The 24775-nt window shown below is 42.6% G+C and overlaps 1 protein-coding gene across 1 annotated transcript in view; it reads right to left on the bottom strand.

Moving 5' to 3' along the window:
- GALNT18 (polypeptide N-acetylgalactosaminyltransferase 18) overlaps nucleotides 1-24775 on the bottom strand; it is a 226063-nt gene that overhangs the window by 11454 nt on the left and 189834 nt on the right. Inside the window, exons 7-10 of the mRNA XM_075188471.1 lie at nucleotides 19195-19380; nucleotides 16331-16468; nucleotides 10254-10349; nucleotides 1788-1952 (exon numbers count right to left, since the gene is read on the bottom strand). Coding sequence (XP_075044572.1) covers nucleotides 1788-1952; nucleotides 10254-10349; nucleotides 16331-16468; nucleotides 19195-19380 — 585 coding nt within the window. The remainder of the gene's footprint in view (nucleotides 1-1787; nucleotides 1953-10253; nucleotides 10350-16330; nucleotides 16469-19194; nucleotides 19381-24775) is intronic.

Raw genomic sequence — 24775 nt, 5'->3', positions numbered from 1 at the left:
TGGCTGACGACATCTGAAAATGGCGTTAACTGTTCTACCTATGGGGAGGGCGTTGCGTTAGAGGGAGCATTGGACCTTTCTGTTCTCCCTTACGGTTATCACCGCAAAATTGTTCTGTGCCTTCGCATCCCAACGGTTACATGTCCCGGAGTTGAAAGGTCATGAAAGTCACTGGGATGATATGATACGGAGGGGCATATGGGGCCGTTAATAAATAGATCCCATATTTCGTTGTATATATCAGCAGCGTCTCAACCATCTATACCACTTATCTGGGTATTGAATTCTACTAGTGCAGTAACACGGAGGAATGCCAGGGGCAAACACAGGATTTGTAGAGGGGGGTTTCCACACCATGCCGCAATGTGGGCGTGACCAGCATGCATGGGGGCGTGGCTATAATTTTAGACAGTGCTTGGCTGCTCTCCAACTCTTCCTATCCCCATAATATACATGGGCAATGCTGCGTGTACTACTGTTAGGTACACGCAGCTCTCCCTTTTCAAGCAGAGCCGTGTGAAGCGGAGGCAGGGTCCAGCCACCTCAATTATACAGTACCCCAGGCTTGGAGGGGGTTTTCAGGCACTAGGAAACCCCCCTCCCCCCCTTCCCCCCCCCCTCGGTTTGCCTATGAATTCTGTGCTGGCCGTCCAATTTCGCAAATGAAGTCCACAGAGAACAATTTAATCAGAAGTCCGTTAACCTACCAGCGTGTTTTGAGAATATTTAAGACGGTGCGATCAGCCAGAAACCTAGATCAAACAGCCGTGTTCTCCGGAGAACGGACATCGCACAATTTATGAGCGGTTAACTCAAGAGAAATCCCAGACTTCTCCTGCATTAACCAACATTACGTGAGGACCAGCATGTTTGTAATTTACTAAGTAGCTTTTCGCTGCAAACGAACGCCACATGACCACATCCAAACCTTACTCAGAGAGCACCTCGATCGTAACCGAACCAAAGACAGCAAAGCTCACCCCTGTGCCACCCAGATGATTGAAAATAAATACAAATCGCCAACCCAAAGGGTTCTAATCAGGCGCTAATTCAATCAAAATTGAAATACAGACCTTACTTGTTGGTTCCATTCACCAATATCAATGTTATATCTACATATAGCGAATACAAATATACATAAAAATATGAAAACACAAAAATAAAAAAATTCAGTTAAAAAATGAATTGACAGTGATTGGTCTGCAGAGATCTGCTGCTTCTAATGTGTCATAATCCTATAAACTAAACTAAGAAATACAAAAAGTAATACCAAATAGACCCTATAAAGGCCATCGGTTTAATATATGACTATTAGGTGTATTCTAGATGGTAAACTTACATTTACGTTTGGTAGAACAGATGCGCTTCTTTATTACTTTTTAATTTCTTATTGTAAATAAATTAAATATTCATTCAAAGTTTTTAAGTAATAAAAAAGTAATATAATAAGAGTCTGTTGTTCTACATAAGACAGCGGTTTACTAAACCAATGCCGGTCCGGCTGCCTGTAGCTCTACATAGAGACTGTCTGCACAGTGTCAGTCTGCTTCAGGTAAAGGGCAGAGGTATATGTAGAGGGAAGGTTAGTATAATAAGGGGTTGAACAGCGACCACTGGTGTGCAGAATAAGAGGCATTACATTGTGCCATTAATCAATCTTGCCCAAGATTTGACATTTTCAAGGAATTCTTTTTTCATAAAAGGACCTTCGTACATATACACAGACTGTTATATCCACTGTAGTGGAAGCGATAGTGCACACAGATACTATAACATAAAGCGGATACCTGAATAAAATGCCAGTATAGCTTCATCCTCTTGGCTTTGGCGTAGTTGCATTCGATGAGCCTTGGTCGGCTGTTCACATCCACCAGACACCGGTTGTCATCGTCATCGATGGTCGGACTCAGGATCCCCACGTGGAGCTGCTGGTTACTCGTGTAGTAAACTTTCTGCAGATAACAAACACTACGTCAGTTTTATTGTATAATACTGTGCAATACAGAAGCTCGACAGGTCATTACTGTTGGATAAATCCCTTTTATACCAGCCCCATGTCAGCCACTTTAACGAATTAGGTTATATTTTCTTTTCTGCGCTACATACTACGCGGTAGCAGATGTTTACGACTATCAGGGCCAAGGATGGTTTAGGAGATGGACTTTGTCTTTTAATGAAGGTTTTGATGATAAAAAAAAGCATGAGGGAAATTAACTAAAACTAAAATGTCAAAACACAGAAGGGGATTTACTGTAGCCTGTACCTTCTGCCAAATACTACAGGCTTCAGTAACTCAAATCTACACCCCCACCACCCTGGAACCCTGTAGTCCTGTTGTTTATGCTGGTGTCAAAGCACTTTGTGTGGTCTGTGAATGTATACTAGAGTATAGAAGCTGTGGCTGACCAATAGATGCCTCTGATATATCTGTGAACCTGCAATAAAAGGATAATAAAGTTGACACTAATTGGAAAATGAGAGTGAGCGTATGAGGAGACTGTCTTTATAGTTTTAAATAAAAGACCAGCAAGGGCAATTGTTAATTTTACAATGTCCGCAGCATATTTTGGTCCCCGTTTTGTGCTGGTTCCTCTTCCATACGTACAGTATTGTGTTACTTTGTTAGATGGAGACTGAAAACTATCAATGTTCATTGTAAGTTGATATTGCAACATAGAGACATCAGGAATACTCTGTAGCATGATAAACAGATACATTATATTACAGATTTGTGCCAATATCACATCACAGTAATCGGACAGATTTAAAAGAAAGGCTGTTGAATTATCTGCAGTATTATTGACCATTTAGCAGATTCCTTAACAAACCACTATATGTAGAAGGTCTACAGACCCCATAATTAATTATAGTAATTACTTTATCTCTATATAGACTGCAAGCTCTTTAGGCAAGGGAATTCTCTCTCAGATTTGTGGTGGTCCACACTTACTGCTTTTTATTTGAATATTTAGTGTGAACGCCTCATTTCACTGCGAATCGCATCAAGGCCCTCGCCCCGTCCACTTCACTATGAGATGGGCTGGAGGAGATCCACCCGGAATTCTGTAGTCTCCCGGACATTCCGGGAGTATGGAAAATCTATTGTGATTTTATTGTTTGTTGTGGAATCGCTGCTTCCATTGTTTCTCTACAAAAGCAGCGAAGTCTCAATTTCGGATACTTCTCTTCTCAGTCAAGTCCATCGCTGGCCTTCCTTGGTGTAGACGACACCATCCGTTATTTAGTGATAACTTCTAATTAATTTTTTAACAAATCCATTACAAATATATTTATTTCGATATAAACACACAAACGGTGTTAATATGAGGATACAGGAACATCGCAGGGTCTGAGAATGTATTTTCTGTGCAGACTAAACCAGCCTTGTGGAGAAATAGCCGGATTTAAATAAAGTAACTAAAATATAAGATTGTTTTTCAGTTATCTCCCAGACCCACTTGATGTAAAGGACCCGATGAGCATCATTAATATTTATAGGGCAGCAGACACTGAGTCGCTGCCTAGCCAAGCGTCTGACACCCCAATCCTGACTCAGAGCCGAGTTACAGACATAATACAATGGCGTCACTTCTGATTCCCAGCACTCGTTACCCAGAAGGCAGCAGGACTCCTGCATCCTGACTATTAATACTCGCTCACCATCAGTGATACGGAGACCACGTTTAATGGTTCTGATATGTAGCAAGCAATGAAAACGTCATTATTATTATAACGGCGCTGAGTGGTGGTGTAGAAACAGACGCCGATTGCAGCGTTCAATCACTGTCAGCCTTAAACACAACTCTTCCCACAGATCACACTCGGCAAGAATCACAGGGATGCAAAATATTGTCTGTAATTTTGTTGTTAGAGCAGTTTGTTTGGACAAGTGGGGATATAATATACAGATGGTGAAACGCGGGGAGGAAGTGCTTACAGCAGCGACTTCTACTCCCAGCTGAACTGGAAGACAAATGTTCTCCCAGAGATCCCAATTTAGCGGCCTCCGCCTGAGCCAATTATAGTGACAACTCTTCCAGGGAACGTCTCATTTAGCCCTCATCTTACAAACACTAAGTTTGCGCCTCGGTGTGCGGTACAAGCCAAAATAGTGATCTATTGATCACTATAGTGAACGCTTGCATCATACTTGCATTAGTTTTTTTGCACACTGAGTAGCTCATAAACGAGCAATTTGCATCCAAGATGCATCCAGCGTTTGGTAAAAATTTTAATGCAATGCCGAGAGTACAGACATAGGGTCTTGTGTACAAGACGCTGTCGAAAATCACTGCACAGCATCCTAGTTCTGCGTTTGTGTGACCAGCGCACATCAAGGTGCACATAATGGGCCTGAGGCATTAAGGAGAGCAAGGCAAAAAAAAAAAAAGAGTTAATTTGATCCTGGACAAACCATGTTACAATGTAAGGAGTGCAAATTAGTTTATTATTTTGCACATAAGGAAATTACTGGCTGTTTTTCCATGTAGCACACAAATACTTCATAGTTTTATTTTTACGCTGAAAATTTGATGATCTAGAACATACCCTACCCCAACTATAAATCTGTGCCCACATTTTAAGTTTACCGCCACAGCAACATGGTTTTGCCAAGGTGCAAAGTTACTCTTTTTTTTTTTGCTTTGCTCTCCTTAATGACTCAGACATGTAAAAGTGTAACTGTGGCATCAAAGAGCATCCTGCTCTGTACTGCAAGGTACACCCTCGCTCCATCCAACCCCCCCCCCCCCCCAATTAAGTGCACCCACTCCATACTGCAAGGTACGTCCTCGCTCCACCCAACCCCCCCATTAAGTGCACCCACTCCATACTGCAAGATACGCCCTGGCTCCACCCAACCCCCCCATTAAGTGCACCCACTCCATACTGCAAGGTACGTCCTCGCTCCACCCAACCCCCCCATTAAATGCACCCACTCCATACTGCAAGATACGCCCTGGCTCCACCCAACCCCCCCATTAAGTGCACCCACTCCATACTGCAAGGTACGTCCTCGCTCCACCCAACTCCTCCCTTCCTCTAGGGCACCTACTCCATACTGCAAGGTACTCCTCGCTCCACCCAACTCCCCCCTTCCTCTAGTGCACCTACTCCGTACTGCAAGGTACTCCTCGCTCCACCCAACTCCTCCCTTCCTCTAGTGCACCTACTCCGTACTGCAAGGAACGCCTTCGCTCCACGCAACTCCTCCCTTCCTTTAGTGCACCTACTCCGTACTGCAAGGTACATCCTCGCTCCACCCAACTCCTCCCTTCCTCTAGTGCACCTACTCCGTACTGCAAGGTACGTCCTCGCTCCACCCAACTCCTCCCTCCCTCTAGTGCACCTACTCCGTACTGTAAGGTACGTCCTCGCTCCACCCAACCCCCCCCCATTAAGTGCAACCACTCCATACTGCAAGGTACGTCCTCGCTCCACCCAACCCCCCTCATTAAGTGCACCCACTCCATACTGCAAGGTACGCCCTCGCTCCACCCAACTCCTCCCATTAAGTGCACCCACTCCATACTGCAAGGTACGTCCTCGCTCCACCCAACCCCCCTCATTAAGTGCACCCACTCCATACTGCAAGGTACGTCCTCGCTCCACCCAACTCCTCCCATTAAGTGCACCCACTCTATACTACAAGGTACGTCCTCGCTCCACCCAACTCCTCCCTTCCTCTAGTGCTCCTACTCCATACTGCAAGGTACGCCCTCGCTCCACCCAACTCCTCCCTTCCTCTAGTGCTCCTACTCCATACTGCAAGGTACGCCCTCGCTCCACCCAACTCCTCCCCTCATCCAGTTTCCCTACTGGTATACAGAGAAGAGCTGCCGACACATTAGGGATCATTCATCAATACAAGTTCAGTCTGTGCACAGGTACAGAACATGTGTCCGTCCTGCATTATGCCTAGAAGTCCGTGTGCACGGCTGCATGGGATGAATGATCCTTAGTGTACCAGGATTGCAGGTTTCTCTCCTCTGTGTACCAGAAGAATACTGGATTATAGCTGCCTGCGTGCACTACCTGATAACTGCCACATGTGGGCGCTATACAACGATCATGTTGATGATCGTGGATTTAAAGTTTACCCAGCAGCAGATGGATGGTAACAGAGCAGCTTGGAGGAAATATCTCGCTCAGTTATCTGCTGCATAAACTATGAACATTTAAAGTTACTTTAAGGACAATTCAAGAACAATCAATAAGTTCTTTACCGGGAGGACAAAAAAAAAACCAAACAACATCTTTTGATAAACACCTGGGACCAGAAGCCAATGGTGTAAACACAGCGCCGGCGATGAAAGACCCTTGGTGCACGTCCAAGAATGGGGAACAAAGCTTCCAATATGTTGATTCAGTCTTATAAAAGGCGGCAGACAGCGCTGTAATGTCAGTATTGATGGTGAACACAATACCCACATCCAGAGCACTTCTCAGGGAATAAGAACCAATAACGCCGTCGTTTCACACAATGTAAGTCCAGCGACGGAGGACAGAGGAGGCGGCCTCGGAGGTCAGCGACATTATTTTATTTTCTTTCTTTATTTTTTGCCCTCTAATGTAAAAAGTGTTTTGCTGAATGGTATCAGGACTTTGTAAATAATATTAACACCATTTTATTTTAATGCAGGGTTACAGGTATATACAGGATTTACAACCCAACACTTTCCAGACTGATCTACATTAAGGGCTTCATTTAGGTTGGGCATAAGCACATTTGTGAGGCATTAACAGATGCATTTTCGTTCTGTGAGTGATAAAACGCGTCAGAATTTATATTTGCGCTTAATTTAGACTTTCAGCCCCTCGTGTATGGAGAGTCAGAGTAAGAGGCCGTGTCTGACCCCGGATTTTGGTGAGAAAGGCTTCTAAGCCCAGCCTCGCCCCCTATTAGGAACATTTTAAAAATGTAGGTAGCCCAGTGAGCCAGCCCAAGGTAGCCCACTAAGGACCGGCCTGAGATGCCCCCACAGCCCTTGAAAGAGACAAAATTATGATAGCAGCAGCACTACGTAGCTACTTCTGATTGCCTATTGACCCTTCCGGCTGACGTACTTCATCTAATAGTGTGGCGGATATATTATATGAAGTCTCAGCCATCTATTGTCCTTAAAGGTAGCACAATGCTGAATAACAGCATAATCCAGAGGAATACTTAAGTCAAATGTACAGGAGGGGAAAACTGAAAACTAAACATTTTCCACAAAGCTTTAAAACAACTGTCTATCCCCATTTTTTGATACGTCCCCTTTAAGAATGAAACACACATTACTTCATGTAATTCTTGCTCTATAACTGCACAGAACAAAGGAACTAATAGCACCGACTGCAAACACCATCTCCCGGCCCTGTGCCGAGTTGCCTGGGCTGATTACCTGCGCCTTTACTTCACTCGTGTCTGATATCGATCGGGCTCCATTTTATCACATCAGTTACATCTGTATTAAAAATTGATGGATGATCCAAATTGGATTGAAGGATGAGTCCGCTCTGGGTAATGTGTTGCCGGCCTGAAAGCCAAATCGCTTTGAAATGAGCACAGTCCTCTCTCGTATCTGTGCTTAGTAAACATCTGCTTTTCTGTCCAGATATTTTGTGCGCCACGCTAAGAAATCTATATAATAATACAACTAGATCGCACACTGTGTGCAGATTTATTTAATCAGCTCTCTAAAGAGTTCTGTCACCTAAACAAATTGAAGGTAGCCATTTTGTAGGCGGAGCCAATACTCAACTTACTGACTCAATGGAAACCAGTCATGTTATTGACACAGGGGGTATATTTACTAAACTGCGGGCTTGAAGTGGAGATGTTGCCTATAGCAACCAATCAGATGTTGGTTATCATTTATTTAGCACATACTACAAAATGACAGCTAGACTCTGATTGGTTGCTATAGGCAACATCTCCACTTCTTCAAACCCGCAGTTTAGTAAATCTAGCCCATAGAGCGCAAAGCTCTATGATCAGAGTCTTAGAATATTCTACTGAAGATTTACCTATAATTATCCTTGTCTACATTTTTGACACAAGGGACAAGATCATGGACCCGCCAACTGCGCAATGACCCACGACAAACAGACATCAAGGCCCTGCCCACTTTAGAAGCAAGCAAGGTGGGATCCGAAATTCGGGAGGGTCTTGGACATTCTGGGAGTGTAGGCAGGTGTGCGTATAATCCACAATAGTAAATCTTTGCATTAAAATCTATAGTATCATTTTAGATAGCAAATAATGCAAACATTTGCAATTCTTCTTGTAAAATGATTATTTACATTGTTATGTTACTCATGAGTTCTTCTTAACTTAAATTTTAACACCTACATCCAGATTTATATATACACAATCCAGGAGCCGCACTTTTGCGTGTCTCCGTGTTTGCACATTACACACACACGCGTATGATGCTGACAATCCTGTATGTAAAACTTCCACATAGAACCTGCAAATGTTGTTGACACAGTCGTTCCAAAGAATAAAAATCAAACAAGCCCCCCCGATGTCACGGCTGAAAGGCATCAAACCTCTCTTTGTTCCTAAATTGACTTTTAACACCATGTGACTAATCCACAGGCACAAAGGACCACAGCTATTTTCATTAAGATGTAATTATTGAGTTACTTCAATTATGCATGTTCTTGTACTAAAATAAACCACATTTTGCTGCCTTGGTGAGTGAAAGCTTTCCAATTATATTTCCTAAAATGCCTGGGTTCAACCCCATGGAAACAGACCGGTGACACAATGAGAGAAATCCACGTATCTCTTAGTCGTAAATAATACCACGCCGTCACGGTAGGCGCGTAATACGCCATCAGAAGCATGAATGGTCATTGTATGGTTCCAGCATCCAGTAAACACCTGTAGACGGCTGATAAGGACCTATATAGGGGCGTCATACATAACCTCATACTTAGTATTTTACAATATCTACAGAAAACCCTGCAGACAACCAGTGTGCGGACCTCTCTACAGACCGGCAGCTTCATCCCTCCACATGAACAGCTGCAATGCTTGTTCTGTATTTATGTCTGTTCTATGTCTGTATATCCTTTTCCAAACACTGCCTCTGGCCTTCTATGTATATTTTGTCATCTTGCTGCCCCTCCCCCCTATCCATTCCCCAACGTCTCACCCCTCTATCACAAGGGTGCAGGGGTAGAGGCACAAAGGATGCAACTGGCGCTAAGCCTGGGCCCGTCCTAACATAGTTACATAGGAAGGTTGAAAAAGACACAATCCCCCTGTTGTTTGCCTTTACAGCTGCTGCCTGGCACTGTGCAGAAACTCAGCTTTCTGCCAGCTAGTGAGTCCTTCCCACCTCTATTTTCCCCAGTTGTACCTGATATAATGTATAAAGAGCACAGTTATTCCTGCGGTGTCGGTACATAGCCTCAGATTTATCTACGTTACATTCCATCTGCTGCGTTGCGGCTTAGTTTTCGATTTCGTCCCAGTCATTCTGAAGTTACTATTCTGCTCTGTGTTAATGACCCTCCACAGCTTGGTGTCATCAGCAACTATGAACACTTTTACTAATGACCTTGTAGATGACCTCTGAGACACTGAAAAGGACAGGGTCAAAATGGATCGCTGGAGTACACCACAAATAACTTCAGCCCAAGAGAAATAGTTTTCATTTATAACAAACCTTTGTTCAAAATTCAATATATCTGATACATTTCATTACCAAGATCTAGTTTGAGACTTGGGGCTATATTCTATGCTGGTGGGAGTTTGGGGGGTCATTAGTGGACCACCTGGTCACGCTATTAACCAATGTGAGGAGATTTCAAATCATTCCCTTCTTACTTAATGTCGTCACTTTATCTCACTCATATCTCTCTATATACAGAACTATATTAAGAGTTTCTTCGACCATATATCTATCTATCTCTATATCTATCTATCTCTTTCTATCTCTATATCTATATATATTTTCAGTAGCCGGAAAATATTGTGTACACATGTCTGTGGTCTATATCAACCCAGATTTACACCTATACATTATCCCGTCTTCTTCTTTTCTAATAACAATTACTTCTACTAGTAATTCTATAAGATCTCCTTGTATTATACAAAGAGTAAATGCAAAATACTAATTATTACATGTACAATTTACATTATTTGACTAAAGACTGGAGGGAGTTGTATAAGATTAAATGACTGAGATAGCGATGGACGTACAACCTAGAACTCAGATGTTATGTAGCTATGACGCTGTCCTACAATTGGGACTAACCTGCGGGGTCATTCCATGGCAGATATATAAGATGGGGATGTTGTCCGTGTCCGGCCCCTGGTCGAGGCAAAGGTCCGTCTTTAGGGAGTTCTGCAGCTACAGAAGGTAGAGAAACAAATTGTTACCTACAGGCGTGTCACAGAAATAGTGTGTGTGTATATTATAGATAATATTTTACAGTGTTTAATCTGTAAATAACAAATCGTGAAATTGAGATTAGAATAAAAGAAGTGAAACTAAAATTGTACGAGAGATACACTGGAAATGAATAAACTAAACCACATCCACAACAGATAATTATGTAACTTGGTGTCATTTTTTTTTTGAAAACTGGAGGAAATCTTCATATAATATTCCTCTGTGGATCAATAACCAGCCAACGTGTGCACATAACAGGAGATTAGAAGATCCAGTCTCATTGGTAACGTGTGACCATCTTTATGGCACTTTATATTGGTGAAACACATGTACTTTACATCAGGATTAGTTGTCACTGATTCTACGGTGACCAAATAGTTCTCCCTCAGCTAAGTGACAGCAGGTTTTTGTGAACACCATAAGGAACAACGGTCCCCATTACCTTTCCTGTTCCATATAAATATGACACGTGTCCAACCTACAGATATTAATGGATTACGCACAGATAGAATTTACCCAAAGGTTTAGTCATCAATGGGAGTATTAAGAGTGACTTATAGATATAATGGGATCACATTAGAGATGCTCACTGACCCCCGTGAACTGATTTTGGTTTTGGATCTGGATTAGCTTCATGTTTTGGTTTTGGTTTTATGCTGTTTGATGTATTTTGCATCAATGAGTAACGCAGACTCCGATACGCGGTGTGTTTGGAAGGACCAGTGACCGTATTTATAAATTGTAAGTTCTTAATGTCCTTCTAACCTAACTGGGGAATTTGGAGAACATTTATGAAAACTGGTAGACATGAAACGGAAGACGTAACCCATAGCAACCCATCACATTCTTACTAGCAGTGGTGATAGAACAGTTTAGAATATCAAAGCAATTGTCTTGAATGGTTGCCATGGGTTACAGCAGCTGTCTCCTTTCTACCAGTTTGCATAAATTTCCTAATGTATCCAAATATCTGTCTCCATTCATTTGAAAAATCAAAAATTCCCATATTGTGCAATTTGAATAAAATAACCATTAGTGGCAACGGGTCACACAGAGGTGGTGGGTGGGGGGTCTATGGAGCTGTCTGTTACACAATCAACAGGAGGGTCACGTATTTTAGGGTCCGCTGAGTACGGCACGCTGATGTCCTTCACATTGAGATAAAATGACACATTAATCAAAGACAAACTGGACTGAGAAATTGGATCTGCTTTTTCGAGCAAAGAAAAGATATTTATTATCCTGTCTGATTACCAAACTCATTGTGACTGTAATGTGAAATGTGATTGTCCGTGGGTAGCGCGGGAATAAAGCCCCGGCTGCTCTGTACGCCAGCGCTCACTGCGTCTGATCGGAGGTGACACCTGGGCAGGGGGGCAGGAGATGTACAAGGGGGATGAGAAGTGAAGATGACTCTGTGCCCACGGGGAGCGAGGGTTCATAAGATTATTCCCTCCAGGATAGGAGCACTGCGATTTTCATGGAGAAATCCATGGAGTAATGACCTTATAAATAATGGGGTACTTCGATCACCCCATTTAGCCGATGCAATTAAGGCAAATAAAATCAGTATAAAAATGAAGCAATTTTGTGTTGTGACTGAATTGTTACCACAGACGGTGACATCAACCTGACGTGTCTGGGTCACTCCTGAGCCGGAACCAGTCTCCAATAGTTCTATTATAATGCACTGTGCACAATTACATATTATATTACTAATTATATATTGCATCATGTACAATGATTAGATATTATGTCACTGTTTGCGTGGGTTTCCTCCAGGTGCTCCGGTTTCCTCCCACACTCCAAAAACATAGTGGTAGGTTAATTGGCTGCTATCTAAATTGACCCTAGTGTGTGTGTGTGTGTGTGTGTGTCTGTCTGTCTGTCTGTCTGTCTGTCTCTGTCTGTCTGTCTGTCTGTGTATGTTAGGGAATTTAGACTGTAAGCTCCAATGGGGCAGGGAGTGATGTTAGTGAGTTCTCTGTACAGCGCTATATAAATAAATGGTAATTATAATAATAATAATAATAATAATAATGTCACTAACACTATATTGCATCATGCATAATTATTATATATTATTACGTTACTAATACTATATTACAATGTGCACAATTATTACATATTAGGTCACCAACACCATTATATAGTGATATAATATGTAATAATTGTACACAATGTAATATAGTATTATTAATGTAATATATAATAATTGTGCTCGATACAATATATAGTGTTAGTGGCATAATATGTAATATTGTATTGTACATAATTATTATATATTATTACGCTACTATTATATCACATTGTGCGCAATTATTACATATCATTATGTCACTAACGCTATATTATATTATGCACAATTATTATGTTAATAAAAACAAAAATATATCATTTTAACTCTCCCGCACCCAAATAACAGTACAGGGGTCCAATATCATGTTGGGATACTCTGCCCCTACGTCCTCGGTGCCCTTAAACAGCTCAGTCACACCCGACGGGTGGGGGCCACACGTCTCCCCGGTACTAGAACCCTCTGCTCCTGCTGACTGAAGAGAGGATTGAGCCATAGCCATGTAGTAAAGATGAGCACCCCCTATAATGGTTATATTACAGATTATAATCTAATCATTGTTCTACTGATGTGCAGGGTATCTATGTACTAACCTCTGTCAAAATGTTTCTCCAGCTTTGGAGAAATTGCCTCAATCTATTGACGGATATATACAGATGTATTTTGTGCAGCGTTGCAATAAGGGGGGGAAACTTTAGCCCGGGGGGAGGGGCCAGCTCAACAGCCTATTAGGAACATTTTATAGGAACAAAATGCAGGTGCCCAGTGACCCTGGGTAGCCCACTATGGGACCAGACCCTGGGGGCAGAAATCCCCCCTAAACAGCCTCTAATTACAACCATGTAACAGCGCTAACACCTGATGTATCGTTACCCACAATGCTGTGAACTTCTAATATTAAGGGAACACTGTAAATAATTTAATTTATTAAAAAATTAGATATAAATGCGCCCCTGAATTCTGCATCTTAAATCTTACAGTTTCGGAAACAAAATAACTTGTTCTATATTAGAATATACTAAAGAATAATAAATGGGAAAAAAAATAATAAATTATGACTATATTTTAATAAATATAAGAGGGCGCTGGGTGTTCTAATCCAGATTTGGCAGCACAGTGCTGATGCTTCTCCTGTACAGATCCCCACGGGGGTCTGGCCTCATCGGCTGTTTATAATAATGTGAGCTACACAGGGTTGCTCAGAGTTCACATTGCTGCTATTTATAAAGCACAATATTTTAAACGCAGCGGCCGACTGGCGAGTAAAGGAATAAAGCTCCCTCTGCCAGAGCAGGGATTATAAAGAAACCTTCTGTTTGTAAAACGAGGATCTAGTCTAAACCGTGTGCTCTCAACATACAGCCGCTGGGGTTGGGTGACCAGTCAGTAAAACACTGCAATGATCTGTGCTGCAGAGAGCCTGGATCAGGTCTATATGCAGATCAGGAACGAGAGGACTTTATGTTAATTATGTTTCAGATTTGTTTTCCATTTTATGCATTCTTATTTAATGCCAAGATACCACTTATTGTCTGTCTGTATGTACTCAAGAAACAGCAACCACCCGCTCCTATTTAATCTCTGGAAACGTGGACAATACAACAAGAGGAACGTACAGTCGGAGTACATTCATTAGCTGCGTTTTTTGGCAGTGCATTCGCTAAACGCGTTGAAAGTCATTTACAGAGCGCAGAACAGACAGGACCCCCTAGGTGGCGCTGTAGATTTCTGCCAGACGCCATGGATTTGTGGGAGGAGCTGGGGGTGGAGCGAGGACATTCCTTGCTAATTAACGATGTGCATAATTATTGCAGAGCAATGCAAAAACGAGGATTCATTTTGTGGAGCAAGATTACCAGCATGAAGGGGGGGGAGCGGGTGTATTTTTAGGGTGTCCCTTGCGGAAGGGTGCAGACATTTTTTGACGCCAACACATGAATTCTGCAACAGTAGAGATCAGGCCTTGTCCTGTATTTTTAATAGGACACGTGTTGCGCCTTCCAATTGCAACTTGGAGGATCGCTGTGCTAGACGCACTTTGCTTGGTGTAAGAACAAAGAGCTTCAAAAACACCCTAAAGTTTCACATGTAATAAAGACAGTTCGATGTCCTCTCTCTCTCATAATTCATTTAATTTATAGGAGGTTAAATCGAGCAGTGTTTTAGGAAAAAAATTTAAAAAGTTGAATTCAACGAACGTCGTGGTTCTAGAGTTGTAGGCGGGTGGCCTTTGCATCTCCCTGCAAACTTATAGTCTGCATTGGCGTCTCCTGACAGCGGGGAGTACATGCGCCAGATAGACCCTCTAGGCCTGGCCAACCTGCTGCACTCTAAGTGTTGTGAAACTACAATTCCCAGCATACCCTGCCAGCTATAGACGCGCTATCTGCTGGAAAAGCATGCTGGGACTTGTAGTTTCCCAACGATTGGAGAGCCAGGCTTGCTCTAAACACAGCAGCGATTTACAGTGACAATCTGGTGCAATTAATGAGGTTCAGCGACGAAGAATTATATTCTGTATACTGGGTAAAGTTTTTGGCCATTGTGCATTTATAACTAACAATATACTTCACATCGCAGCCCCCAATGTTTGTAGAATCCACATATAACTGCAGTAAAGGTGATGTTGCCCATGGCAACCAGTGTCTGTCATTGTTCCAGTGTTCCTCAGATAATGAAAGCGAATCTTTGATTGGTCGCTATGGGCAACACCACATTTTATTTATAGCAAACTGGAGAAAATGTTACAGATATTTACATATATATTTGTTTAGGCAGAGTCGTAAGAAATTAGTTTTTCTTGGCTGACCTCCCCGTGCCTGGTCCTCGATAGGAAAATAACTCATTCATTCTACCTGGAATAGGGGGAGGGGGAGTCTTTGGGGGAAGGGGGAATCGTGGAATATGGGCAGCATTGCTCGGATAAATCTTTGACATCCTGTCCCAGACACTTTATTTTGCATTTATTAACAAAATCTGCAGGACAATGACCCAAAATACTCTGGCACTGTTCTTGTGTGTTGAACATATAATAATAATAATAATAATAATAATAATAATAATAATATGTATAAAACCTGTGTATTAGTAAGCTAGTGAATATACCTGTATAATACAGAAGTGTGGCCATCTATACTGCTCAGCGTCATACATCACACACACACAGGTGAGAATCGCGGTCCCATACCTAACACCGCCATAGGTCTTTCACATTCCTGTTACGTTGTTGCAACAAAGTAACAGGAATTGTGGCTAAGGTATATTTTGGAGAAGAGGTCAGGTATGTTCCCAGAGGATGACCTCTCACATTGTCTGGACACATGATGAAGCCTCAAGCACACAAGTAGATGGGTTAGACTACAGTTACAGGTAACTTTTAATTCCATCTATGTTTGTTACATCACTAGAAGACACAGAAAAAATGGGGGACTAGGCTGCCCCTTCAGATCACTTTAACTTGTTGACTAATTTTAAACTTTTTACTAAATACATTTCTCTTTTTCTTGCTTCCCTCTGTGCTTTGCAGTTGTGTATTTATAGAATCAGGCAGAGATGTTTATAATGTGGTGCTTGGATATACGACAACTCTGTGCATCGGATACAATTGTATCTAGAGCGCGACTTTGTCAGACAACAGAAACAAGGACAGATGATATAAATACACTACTAGAAAGCAGAGGTAGGAGCTGCAAATAATAGCAGCGTAATTAGTAAAACAAAAGTAGGATAAAAGTAATTGTAGGATAAAATGGGCAATGTGACTTAAGTAAGACAATGTGTAGCGTTCCTCTTTCCAGTCTGCTGTACACATTGATGTAAAGGCTGATTCATATCCTTAACGCAGCGCAGGAGACGGACTCACCACGCCGTAGGCGATGTTGTCAGAGTAGGTCCTCATCTCTGGATACACGGTCACAAGGTACCACCGGAAGGTCTTACACTGCAGCCTCTTCCTCAGAGCTTTCCTCTCTGATATGTCACCTATGTCAATCCCGGGGTCCTGCAGGGGGGAGAAGGGAACGGCGTGAGTCAGCGAGTCCCGGTCTCCGGAGCCAGGATGATTAATCACAAGGGAGCAGTGATTGGATGCGACCATATTACAGACTGTTCCCACGAGCTGCCGGCATTGATAATGTGTAATAACCAGAACGGCCTCCCGGACACCAACTAAATGCAAAATAATCTTATAGCATAACAAAATGCAGGTTATTATATGATTATATCCCCTGCACATCACTGCGTAACATTATAATAAACAAAGAAGTAATATTTCACAGACTGTATACATAGTGCATAGAAATGTTTCTGGAGATTTATTAAGGTGGGGGGGAGGGGGAGATTTTTCCTAAGCACATCAGACTTTCTGACTCTATGGGAGTTACTCAGAGCTCATAGGGCCACTAAATATTAAATACAAGTTTCCATAAATAAAATAATTTAAAAAAAAAATAGTATTAGGGGATGGGTACCCCTGACAAACACCATATTTAATATGATATGAGCTTTTTGAAAATGGGATAATGTGGTTAGATGAGATCTCTACATGTTTAAAGAAGAATACTTGTCGCTAAAAAGAGACTGCTGAACTGTGAGTAGAAAATTCAGATATTGCAGTTAGACCGTAGGGTCCGCCGTTGAGAAAAGAAGGGGAAACAAAAGTTTTCTTGATGATATAAATGCTTTGGTGAAAAACATAGAAAGAAAACAGAAAGACAGAGTTGTACAATGGTGGAACCCTTGCAGCGTTGGGGTCAAGGTTTTGATTCTGAGAAGGGCCCTATCTGCGTGGAGATTGTATGTTCTCCACATGTTGGCTTTGGTTTCATTCCACAGCCCAAATCAAACTCACACTAATAGGTTAATTGGCTGCAGACAGAACGGACTCCAGTGTGTGTAGTAGAGAATTTAGACTGTAAGCTCCAATGTATCAGGGACGGATGATAAACATTCTATGTACAGCGCTGTGCAATGTTGTGACGTTCTATCAATATAAATAATAAATTAACTTTTTTTTTTTTTTAAGAAAATCACTTACAACTGTGCATAGGGGGAAACTGGTTCATGCATATTTACAAACAAACATAATTGAATGTAGGATAGTGCAAAACTAAAAAAAAAGGAGTTTCCACCTTCAGACCACTTTACTTATTAGATTCTCCTCCTGCAACTATTACTTGATTACATGGCTAAGAAGCACAGAAGACAGCAGTGTAAAAGTCGCAGGGAGCGCGCTAAAGCACCTGCTGGTGGAAAGCCCATAAATATATTATAATATGACATAACGGCTGTGTAAATCCATGTTGTATTTTCTCCCATAAATAACTAGTGATTATCACAGGATATTATTAGTGTACACACAGAACTGCTTTAAATCAGCACAATTTATCTTCCTCGCAGCAAAACTGGGAATCGTCACCAATAACGATAAACGTGAATATTTCGGCCTCTTTCTATAACTCTCTGGCAACAGAAAAATTAAATTAACATTCAGATATGATCTGTCCATAGACGTCCCCTATTGATCTATGGCTCAGTTTAGTGAAATCTCACTAAGTCATTAAAAATCACAGTTATTTGTCTTTGCTGCGTGAGAGATAAATATATGTTCACATCGCTATGTGCTAATGGCCTCATTAAATGTACATTCTTTATGTTCTGCCTCTACCTGGTAACCGGGAGGAATTCATGGAGTAGAAAACACTCTACGGCCATAACTCTAATGTGAGAGAGGTGGAGGAGAATGGTTCTGGGGTGTGAGCGGGTTATTCCCCAGCGCTGGATGAATTAGAATGGTGGAGATTGGCGAATTGACACAAAGATTTATACTTCTGACGGAAATATCCGCAGTTTCCCGTAACCGTACATCTTCCTATCTCCGCAGTCTCCCGTAACCGTACAGCGCCCTATCCCCGCAGTCTCCCGTAACCGTATATCTTCCTATCTCCGCAGTCTCACGTAACCGTACATCTCCCTATCTCCGCAGTATCCCGTAACCGCACATCTTCCTATCTCCGCAGTCTCACGTAACCGTACATCGCCCTATCTCTGCAGTCTCCCGTAACCGTACATCGCCCTATCTCTGCAGTCTCCCGTAACCGTACATCGCCCTATCTCTGCAGTCTCTCGTAACCGTACATCACCCTATCTCCGCAGTCTCCCGTAACCGTACATCGCCCTATCTCTGCAGTCTCCCGTAACCGTACATCGCCCTATCTCTGCAGTCTCCCGTAACCGTACATCGCCCTATCTCGCAGTATCCCGTAACCGCACATCTTCCTATCTCCGCAGTCTCACGTAACCGTACATCTCCCTATCTCCGCAGTCTCCCGTACATCGTTCTATCTCCGCAGTCTCACGTAACCGTACATCGCCCTATCTCGCAGTATCCTGTAACCGCACATCTTCCTATCTCCGCAGTCTCACGTAACCGTACATCGCCCTATCTCTGCAGTCTCCCGTACATCTTCCTATCTCCGCAGTCTCCTGTACATCGCTCTATCTCCGCAGTGTTCCGTACAGCGCTCTATCTCCGCAGTCTTCCGTACAGCGCCCTATCTCCGCAGTCTCCATCTGTCACACTGATGAGCAGTGATATGGAATCTTTCTATATGTCTAGTGACAATTTTTGAAATGTGATCTAGTATTAGGGCCGGTTCCCAGGGGCCATTATGTGTCACCCTACAGACTCTGATACACATCTCCGATGAAGGACTATGAATACCGCACCTCTTGTGGTATGTTCCACGCCATGTACACGTGACTCTTAAACTCATCCATCCAGACTTCAGCCACCCGCAGGGCGTTCCTCCGGACGTGGGACGTGAGGTCTTCCGTATACGGCTTGTGGGCTCTTTCGATGTGAGCGATCCTTGAGCAGGGCAGAACCTCGACGCTTCCTCCACACTGCCATACCTAGGAAACAGAACAACACACGCTTAGTCTACGCCAGAGTTGGAATCCCAGCAAATCTCCATCCTGCCTATTGTCCTCCTGCAGACCTGGAGGATGGGTGCGTAGTTAGGTAGATAATGATATGAGAGATATATAGATACACAAGATCGGGTTCATAAAAATACTGCACAGATTCTAGATAGACAGATATGAGATAAATGTAGCACAGTGGTTAGCATTGCTGTCTCACAGCGCCGTGTTGATTCCTACCAGGGCCCTATCTATGTGGAGATTGTATGTTCTTTCTGTGTTTGCCTGGGTCTCCTCCGGATGCTCCGGTTTCCTCCCAAAGTCCAAAGACAGACTGGACCCTAGTGTGTGCGTGTCTGTGTGTGTGTGGTAGGGATTTAAATTGTAAGCTCCATGGGACAGGGGTGGATGTGAATAATTAGATATTCTCTGTGCAGCGGTGCATAATATTATTAGCGGTATGTAAAATAAACGATAATAAGTATGAGATTGAAAGATGCGAGATTGATAGATAATGAAATGAGATTTAGACGTAGATATATATAATAAAGGAGAAATACACATTAGATAAAAGATAAATAGATACAATTAATATGTATAATGCTGCTTTAGGGAAAACACAAGAAGAGTCTTTATAGAACGACAGCTCAGATCAGGGAATTAATCTCTGTCTTCGCTGGATCCGCACTGACTTAGACCCGTCTGGTACAGAAAGACATTTACATAACAAACGGCGCATCTAGAATCAGTCGCCACAGTCAGAACCGAGTTATCAGAGAATTTAATGACAAATATTGATCACGGCAGAGATGAAAACTCAATGTAACCCAGTCGCCCATGTCGCTGTCCTCTGCATCCACTTTATAGGACAAAGAAAACAAATTAGACATTGATTATCATCAGTCACGCCAATTATGGGAACGTTACCCAGAGCCCAGCGCGGAGGCGTCCGAGGGCGCAGTTATGTTCTCAGCAGGTTACTGCAGGGTCATTTTCAATAAAAATAATGGAGTCTTTTTCTGCCCAACATCAGACTGTTTCCAACATGTCCCTGTAAGTTTCTCAGGGCGAGTAGTGATAGTTTTCCCTCATTCCGATACTTATAGAGATACGTGTTTTATACGCGTACGGTACCGTATCACGTACACAATCTGCCTAGGACGAAGCAGAACTCTGCACACAGAGCAATACAAGGGCAGGTAAAATATTAACTCTGCTGAGAACAGGAGCACCAGGCAGGGCCCACTCAAGAACATCTTTGGCCCCCGGGCACAGCAGTGCACGGGGCCCCTATATATACAAAAAAAAAAGAAAATATTATTATATATATGGGCCCTGCAGCCCAGGGGGGCCCGTCAGAGGCAGGAAAAAAAACAATACTTACCTTGCGGTCAGCTGGCGATCCGGCTCCCTCCCTGGTCTCCTCCTCCGTCGCGCTCCACAATGGATATCGGGACATGCACTGCGAGCACCGCACGTAGGAGGAGACCAGGGAGGAAGCCGGATCGCCAGCTGACCGCACGGTAAGTATTGTCTTTTTTTTTTTTTCAGGTTTTTTTTCCTGCCTCCGACGGGCCCCACTGGGCTGCAGGGCCCCCGGGCACCTGCCCATTGTGTACCAATGGGAAAGACGGCCCTGTATAAGAGCGGGTAGTATGAGGAACGGAGGAAGAATGCGTACATAGTAACATAGTTGATGAGGTTGAAAAAAGACACCAGTCCATCAAGTTCAACCTATTTTGGATCTCCTGCGATCCTGCACTTATATTTGAAATTAATCCGGAGTAGGCAACCGCCCATCTGTTTCAATTTTGAAAATCCCCCCAGACTCAATATTGCAATCCAATTTTTACCCTATATCCACTACTATCCTTTATTTTAAATTAACGGTCGTATCCCTGGATACACCTTTCCGCTAAAAATTTGTCTAACCCTTTCTTAAACATATCTATTGAATCTGCCATCACAACCTTCCCTGGCAATGAATTCCATATCTTGACTGCCCTTACTGTAAAGAACCCCTTCCTTTGCTGGTTGTGAAATTTCCTCTCCTCTAACCTTAGGGGGTGACCACGTGTCCTGTGTATGGTCCTTGGGGTAAAAAGTTCCCATGAAAGCTCTCTGTATTGACCCCTAATGTATTTGTACATAGTAATCATATCTCCCTTTAGACGCCTCTTTTCTAAAGTAAACATGCCTAAACTGGCTAACCATTCCTCATAACCTAATGACTCCATACCCTTTATCAATTTTGTCGCCCTTCTCTGAACCCTTTCTAGTTCCAAATTATCTTTTTTATAGAGTGGTGCCCAGAACTGTACTGCATATTCAAGATGAGGTCTTACCAATGATTTATACAGTGGCAAAATTACACTGTCTTCCCTTGCATCTATGCCCCTTTTTATGCATGCCAATATTTTGTTTGCCCTTGCAGCTGCTGCTTGACATTGAGCACTATTGCTAAGTCTACTGTCTACGAGCACTCCCAAATCCTTTTCCATTATAGATTCTCCCAAATTAATTCCATTTAATTTATAGATTGCGTTCTTGTTTTTGATCCCTGAATGCATAACCTTACATTTATCTGTGTTAAACCTCATATTCCATTTAGCCGCCCAATCCTCCAGTTTATTTAAGTCCCTCTAAAGTCCGTACAAAGAGAAGAAGTATCATGAAGGGAGAGGTTAGACAGCGGAAGGATTTACACCTGTACACTGTTGGGAGCTATGAAGACATGACTTCATAGGTCACTTACAGTGGATAGAATGGGGGAGAGCATTCAGCCGGGGTGGTCTAGCAGGTGAATATAGGAGACTTATGGAGGTGACAGAGGAGAGGGAGACAGGTGCAGCATTTAGGAGGGCTGGGAACTGAACCACGGTGACTCCCAGAAAGACTCTGCATTGGTAAGTAGTAGTTAGTGAACCATGATCTGGCGCTGAAGATGGATTATGCCGCTGCCAGTTCAGCCATGGGAGGTCAGTTAGAAGATTTATAGTATACAGGTAGGGAAATAATGTTCATTTAAATGGCCCACGGCTCTCCAGGTGTTCTGGAAGTACAACGTGTATTACCGCACAGGTAGAGTCCCAGGCTGCCCAATTGTTCTCCGAGAGCGTTCTACATCGATCATTACATGTAATCATCCAGAATACAATGTGTGCATCAGATATCCATCATCAGTCCGTTCTACAAGCTGCGAGTCTGAGGAGTTGGTGAGTTTATCCTGCAAAAAGGTCACTTAACTATCGTCAGAGAGAGAATCACTGTCTGCTGCCTAAAGTGGTGCAAAAAATGATAATTTAATAACCTGATAATTTTCTGGAATAAAACTGATGACAACATCTCTAGTAATCCTGAAAATAAAACAAAAACAATGTGATTTGTGGCCGTTCCCGTCAGGTTACAGATCACACAACATTTCGATGACTTCAACGTCTCAGTTACTTTGTTTTCCTGTGTTTTGCAGCGACTATAAGAACATTGTACCTACAAATAGCTCAGCAGCCGTCTGGTGGGGACCGGCATCCAGCGTGAGCGGCTCCTGATCCAGCACAAGCCAGGGAGCCATCTGTGGCGTGGGAAGGCTGCCATGTTTGGGGATAATTCGCCGTGTGGGCACCGCTCAGATACATTTAGTGCTTGTAATGTGTTCTCGGGATAAATATCAATATAAGCCCCATCCAAATGCATGAGACAAGGTCAACATCACTGCAGAGTGTGTGGTGACATTTCTAGAGCCCCTGGTCCACAAGAGCTGACAATCTTGTATACACCTTCCTGCAAGGTTTACTACATACATGGATTTATCTGGTGTCTCCCTTCTGTAGCTTTCAGCCATGTGCTTATATCATCAGCCAGAGCTGGGTGGTTATCCTGGACTACAGTTCAGCTGTTCTTTGGAAACAATCTTACCCTGACAGCTGCTTTATCTCACATAACAAACCCTGCCTGATGATATAATGCAATGATCCAATGTAGGTAGTGAAAGTTGCGCAAAGGTAGGTACAAGACAAAGTCACCTGAGCGTGAAACAGACCTAGATTAACCTGTATAAAAAAAATCCTGCTGTTTACATACAGCTTTTATGTTTGAAGGAATAATTTTTTTATTATATATATATATATATATATATATATATATATATATATTTATTTATTTACGCAGAGCCAACTTATTACTAAGTGCTGTACATTAGGGGATCATGTGACAATCCCAAGGAGCAAAGATGGTCCAGTCCAAATAAAATTATAATCTAAGAAAAAAAAAAAAATATATATATATATATTCTGCTCATTATCTGAGCTGCCTCTCCCCAGCTCGGATCCATACTCCTCCCAGACTGTCCTATATGATGTTTCCCTCGATGTCAGAAAACATTTATTTACTCAGAACGTGATCAGATAATCAGTTTTCTGTTATCAACAATGTATCCTGTACATAGGGGTAAATATCCATCTCACCTGAGTCCTCCTACATCATTGCATATATTTTTTTTGTAAACCTGATATAACGTGTCCATTAACATGTTTTCAATTGCTCCAATTCTGCTCCTGTAAAATCTCTTTCTACCGCTGAGAACTCCGAGCAGACCACAAACTGATGTCATAAAGGACTCCGTATTGTCAATGTCTCTCTGACAATTACAGCGTGTCCATCTGTGTGACACGGCTGCAGCTCATTTATAAATATACTGTATAATATAATGTTCACCGAGAAAGACAAAACCAAAAAACCCTCAGTCTAAGCCGCATTTTGCTGGGATAAACAGCGGAGCCATACAAGTGGTTTATACCGTCTGTGTCGTCCAGAACACAATGTTCATTGTCCTGAATCCCATTCTACAATTTTATGGCCCAATCGTTACACAGAAAGAATGAGCGGTTTCATTATGATATAAAATTATAAATGCCGGCAGGACTGCGTGTCAGACATCTAAACTGGCTTTGTTTACTGCAGATTTACAAGAATATCTTCAGATTCGCCAGCATTAGTAATTTCTGGTGTAATTAGGTCTCCAACAATATCTATCAGTCTCTCAGGGGACGTCAATGCCCACTGGGCACAGTACCACCGCCTGGTACACCGTACCACCGCCTGATACACAGTACCACCGCCTGATACACAGTACCACCGCCTGATACACAGTAACACTGGAGGGGGGTAGAACATTAAGTGATACAGTTACAGTTCTAAAGAAGACTCTAATTTTATTACAATATGCAACATTGTCTCAGGTCGACATTAAAGCTGATCTGTCCCCTCCACACGGTGGAGGCAGCTATTGTGTGTTGCCAAAAAAACATTTGGCGTATTTATTGGTTGTGGCTGTGAGATCGCTGGGTCCTAGAGATCGCTGGGTCCTAGAGATCGCTGGGTCCTAGAG

Source organism: Mixophyes fleayi, chromosome 10 (assembly GCF_038048845.1).
Source record: "Mixophyes fleayi isolate aMixFle1 chromosome 10, aMixFle1.hap1, whole genome shotgun sequence".
Lineage (NCBI taxonomy): Eukaryota > Metazoa > Chordata > Amphibia > Anura > Limnodynastidae > Mixophyes > Mixophyes fleayi.
This window is presented reverse-complemented; position numbering and strand designations above follow the sequence as displayed.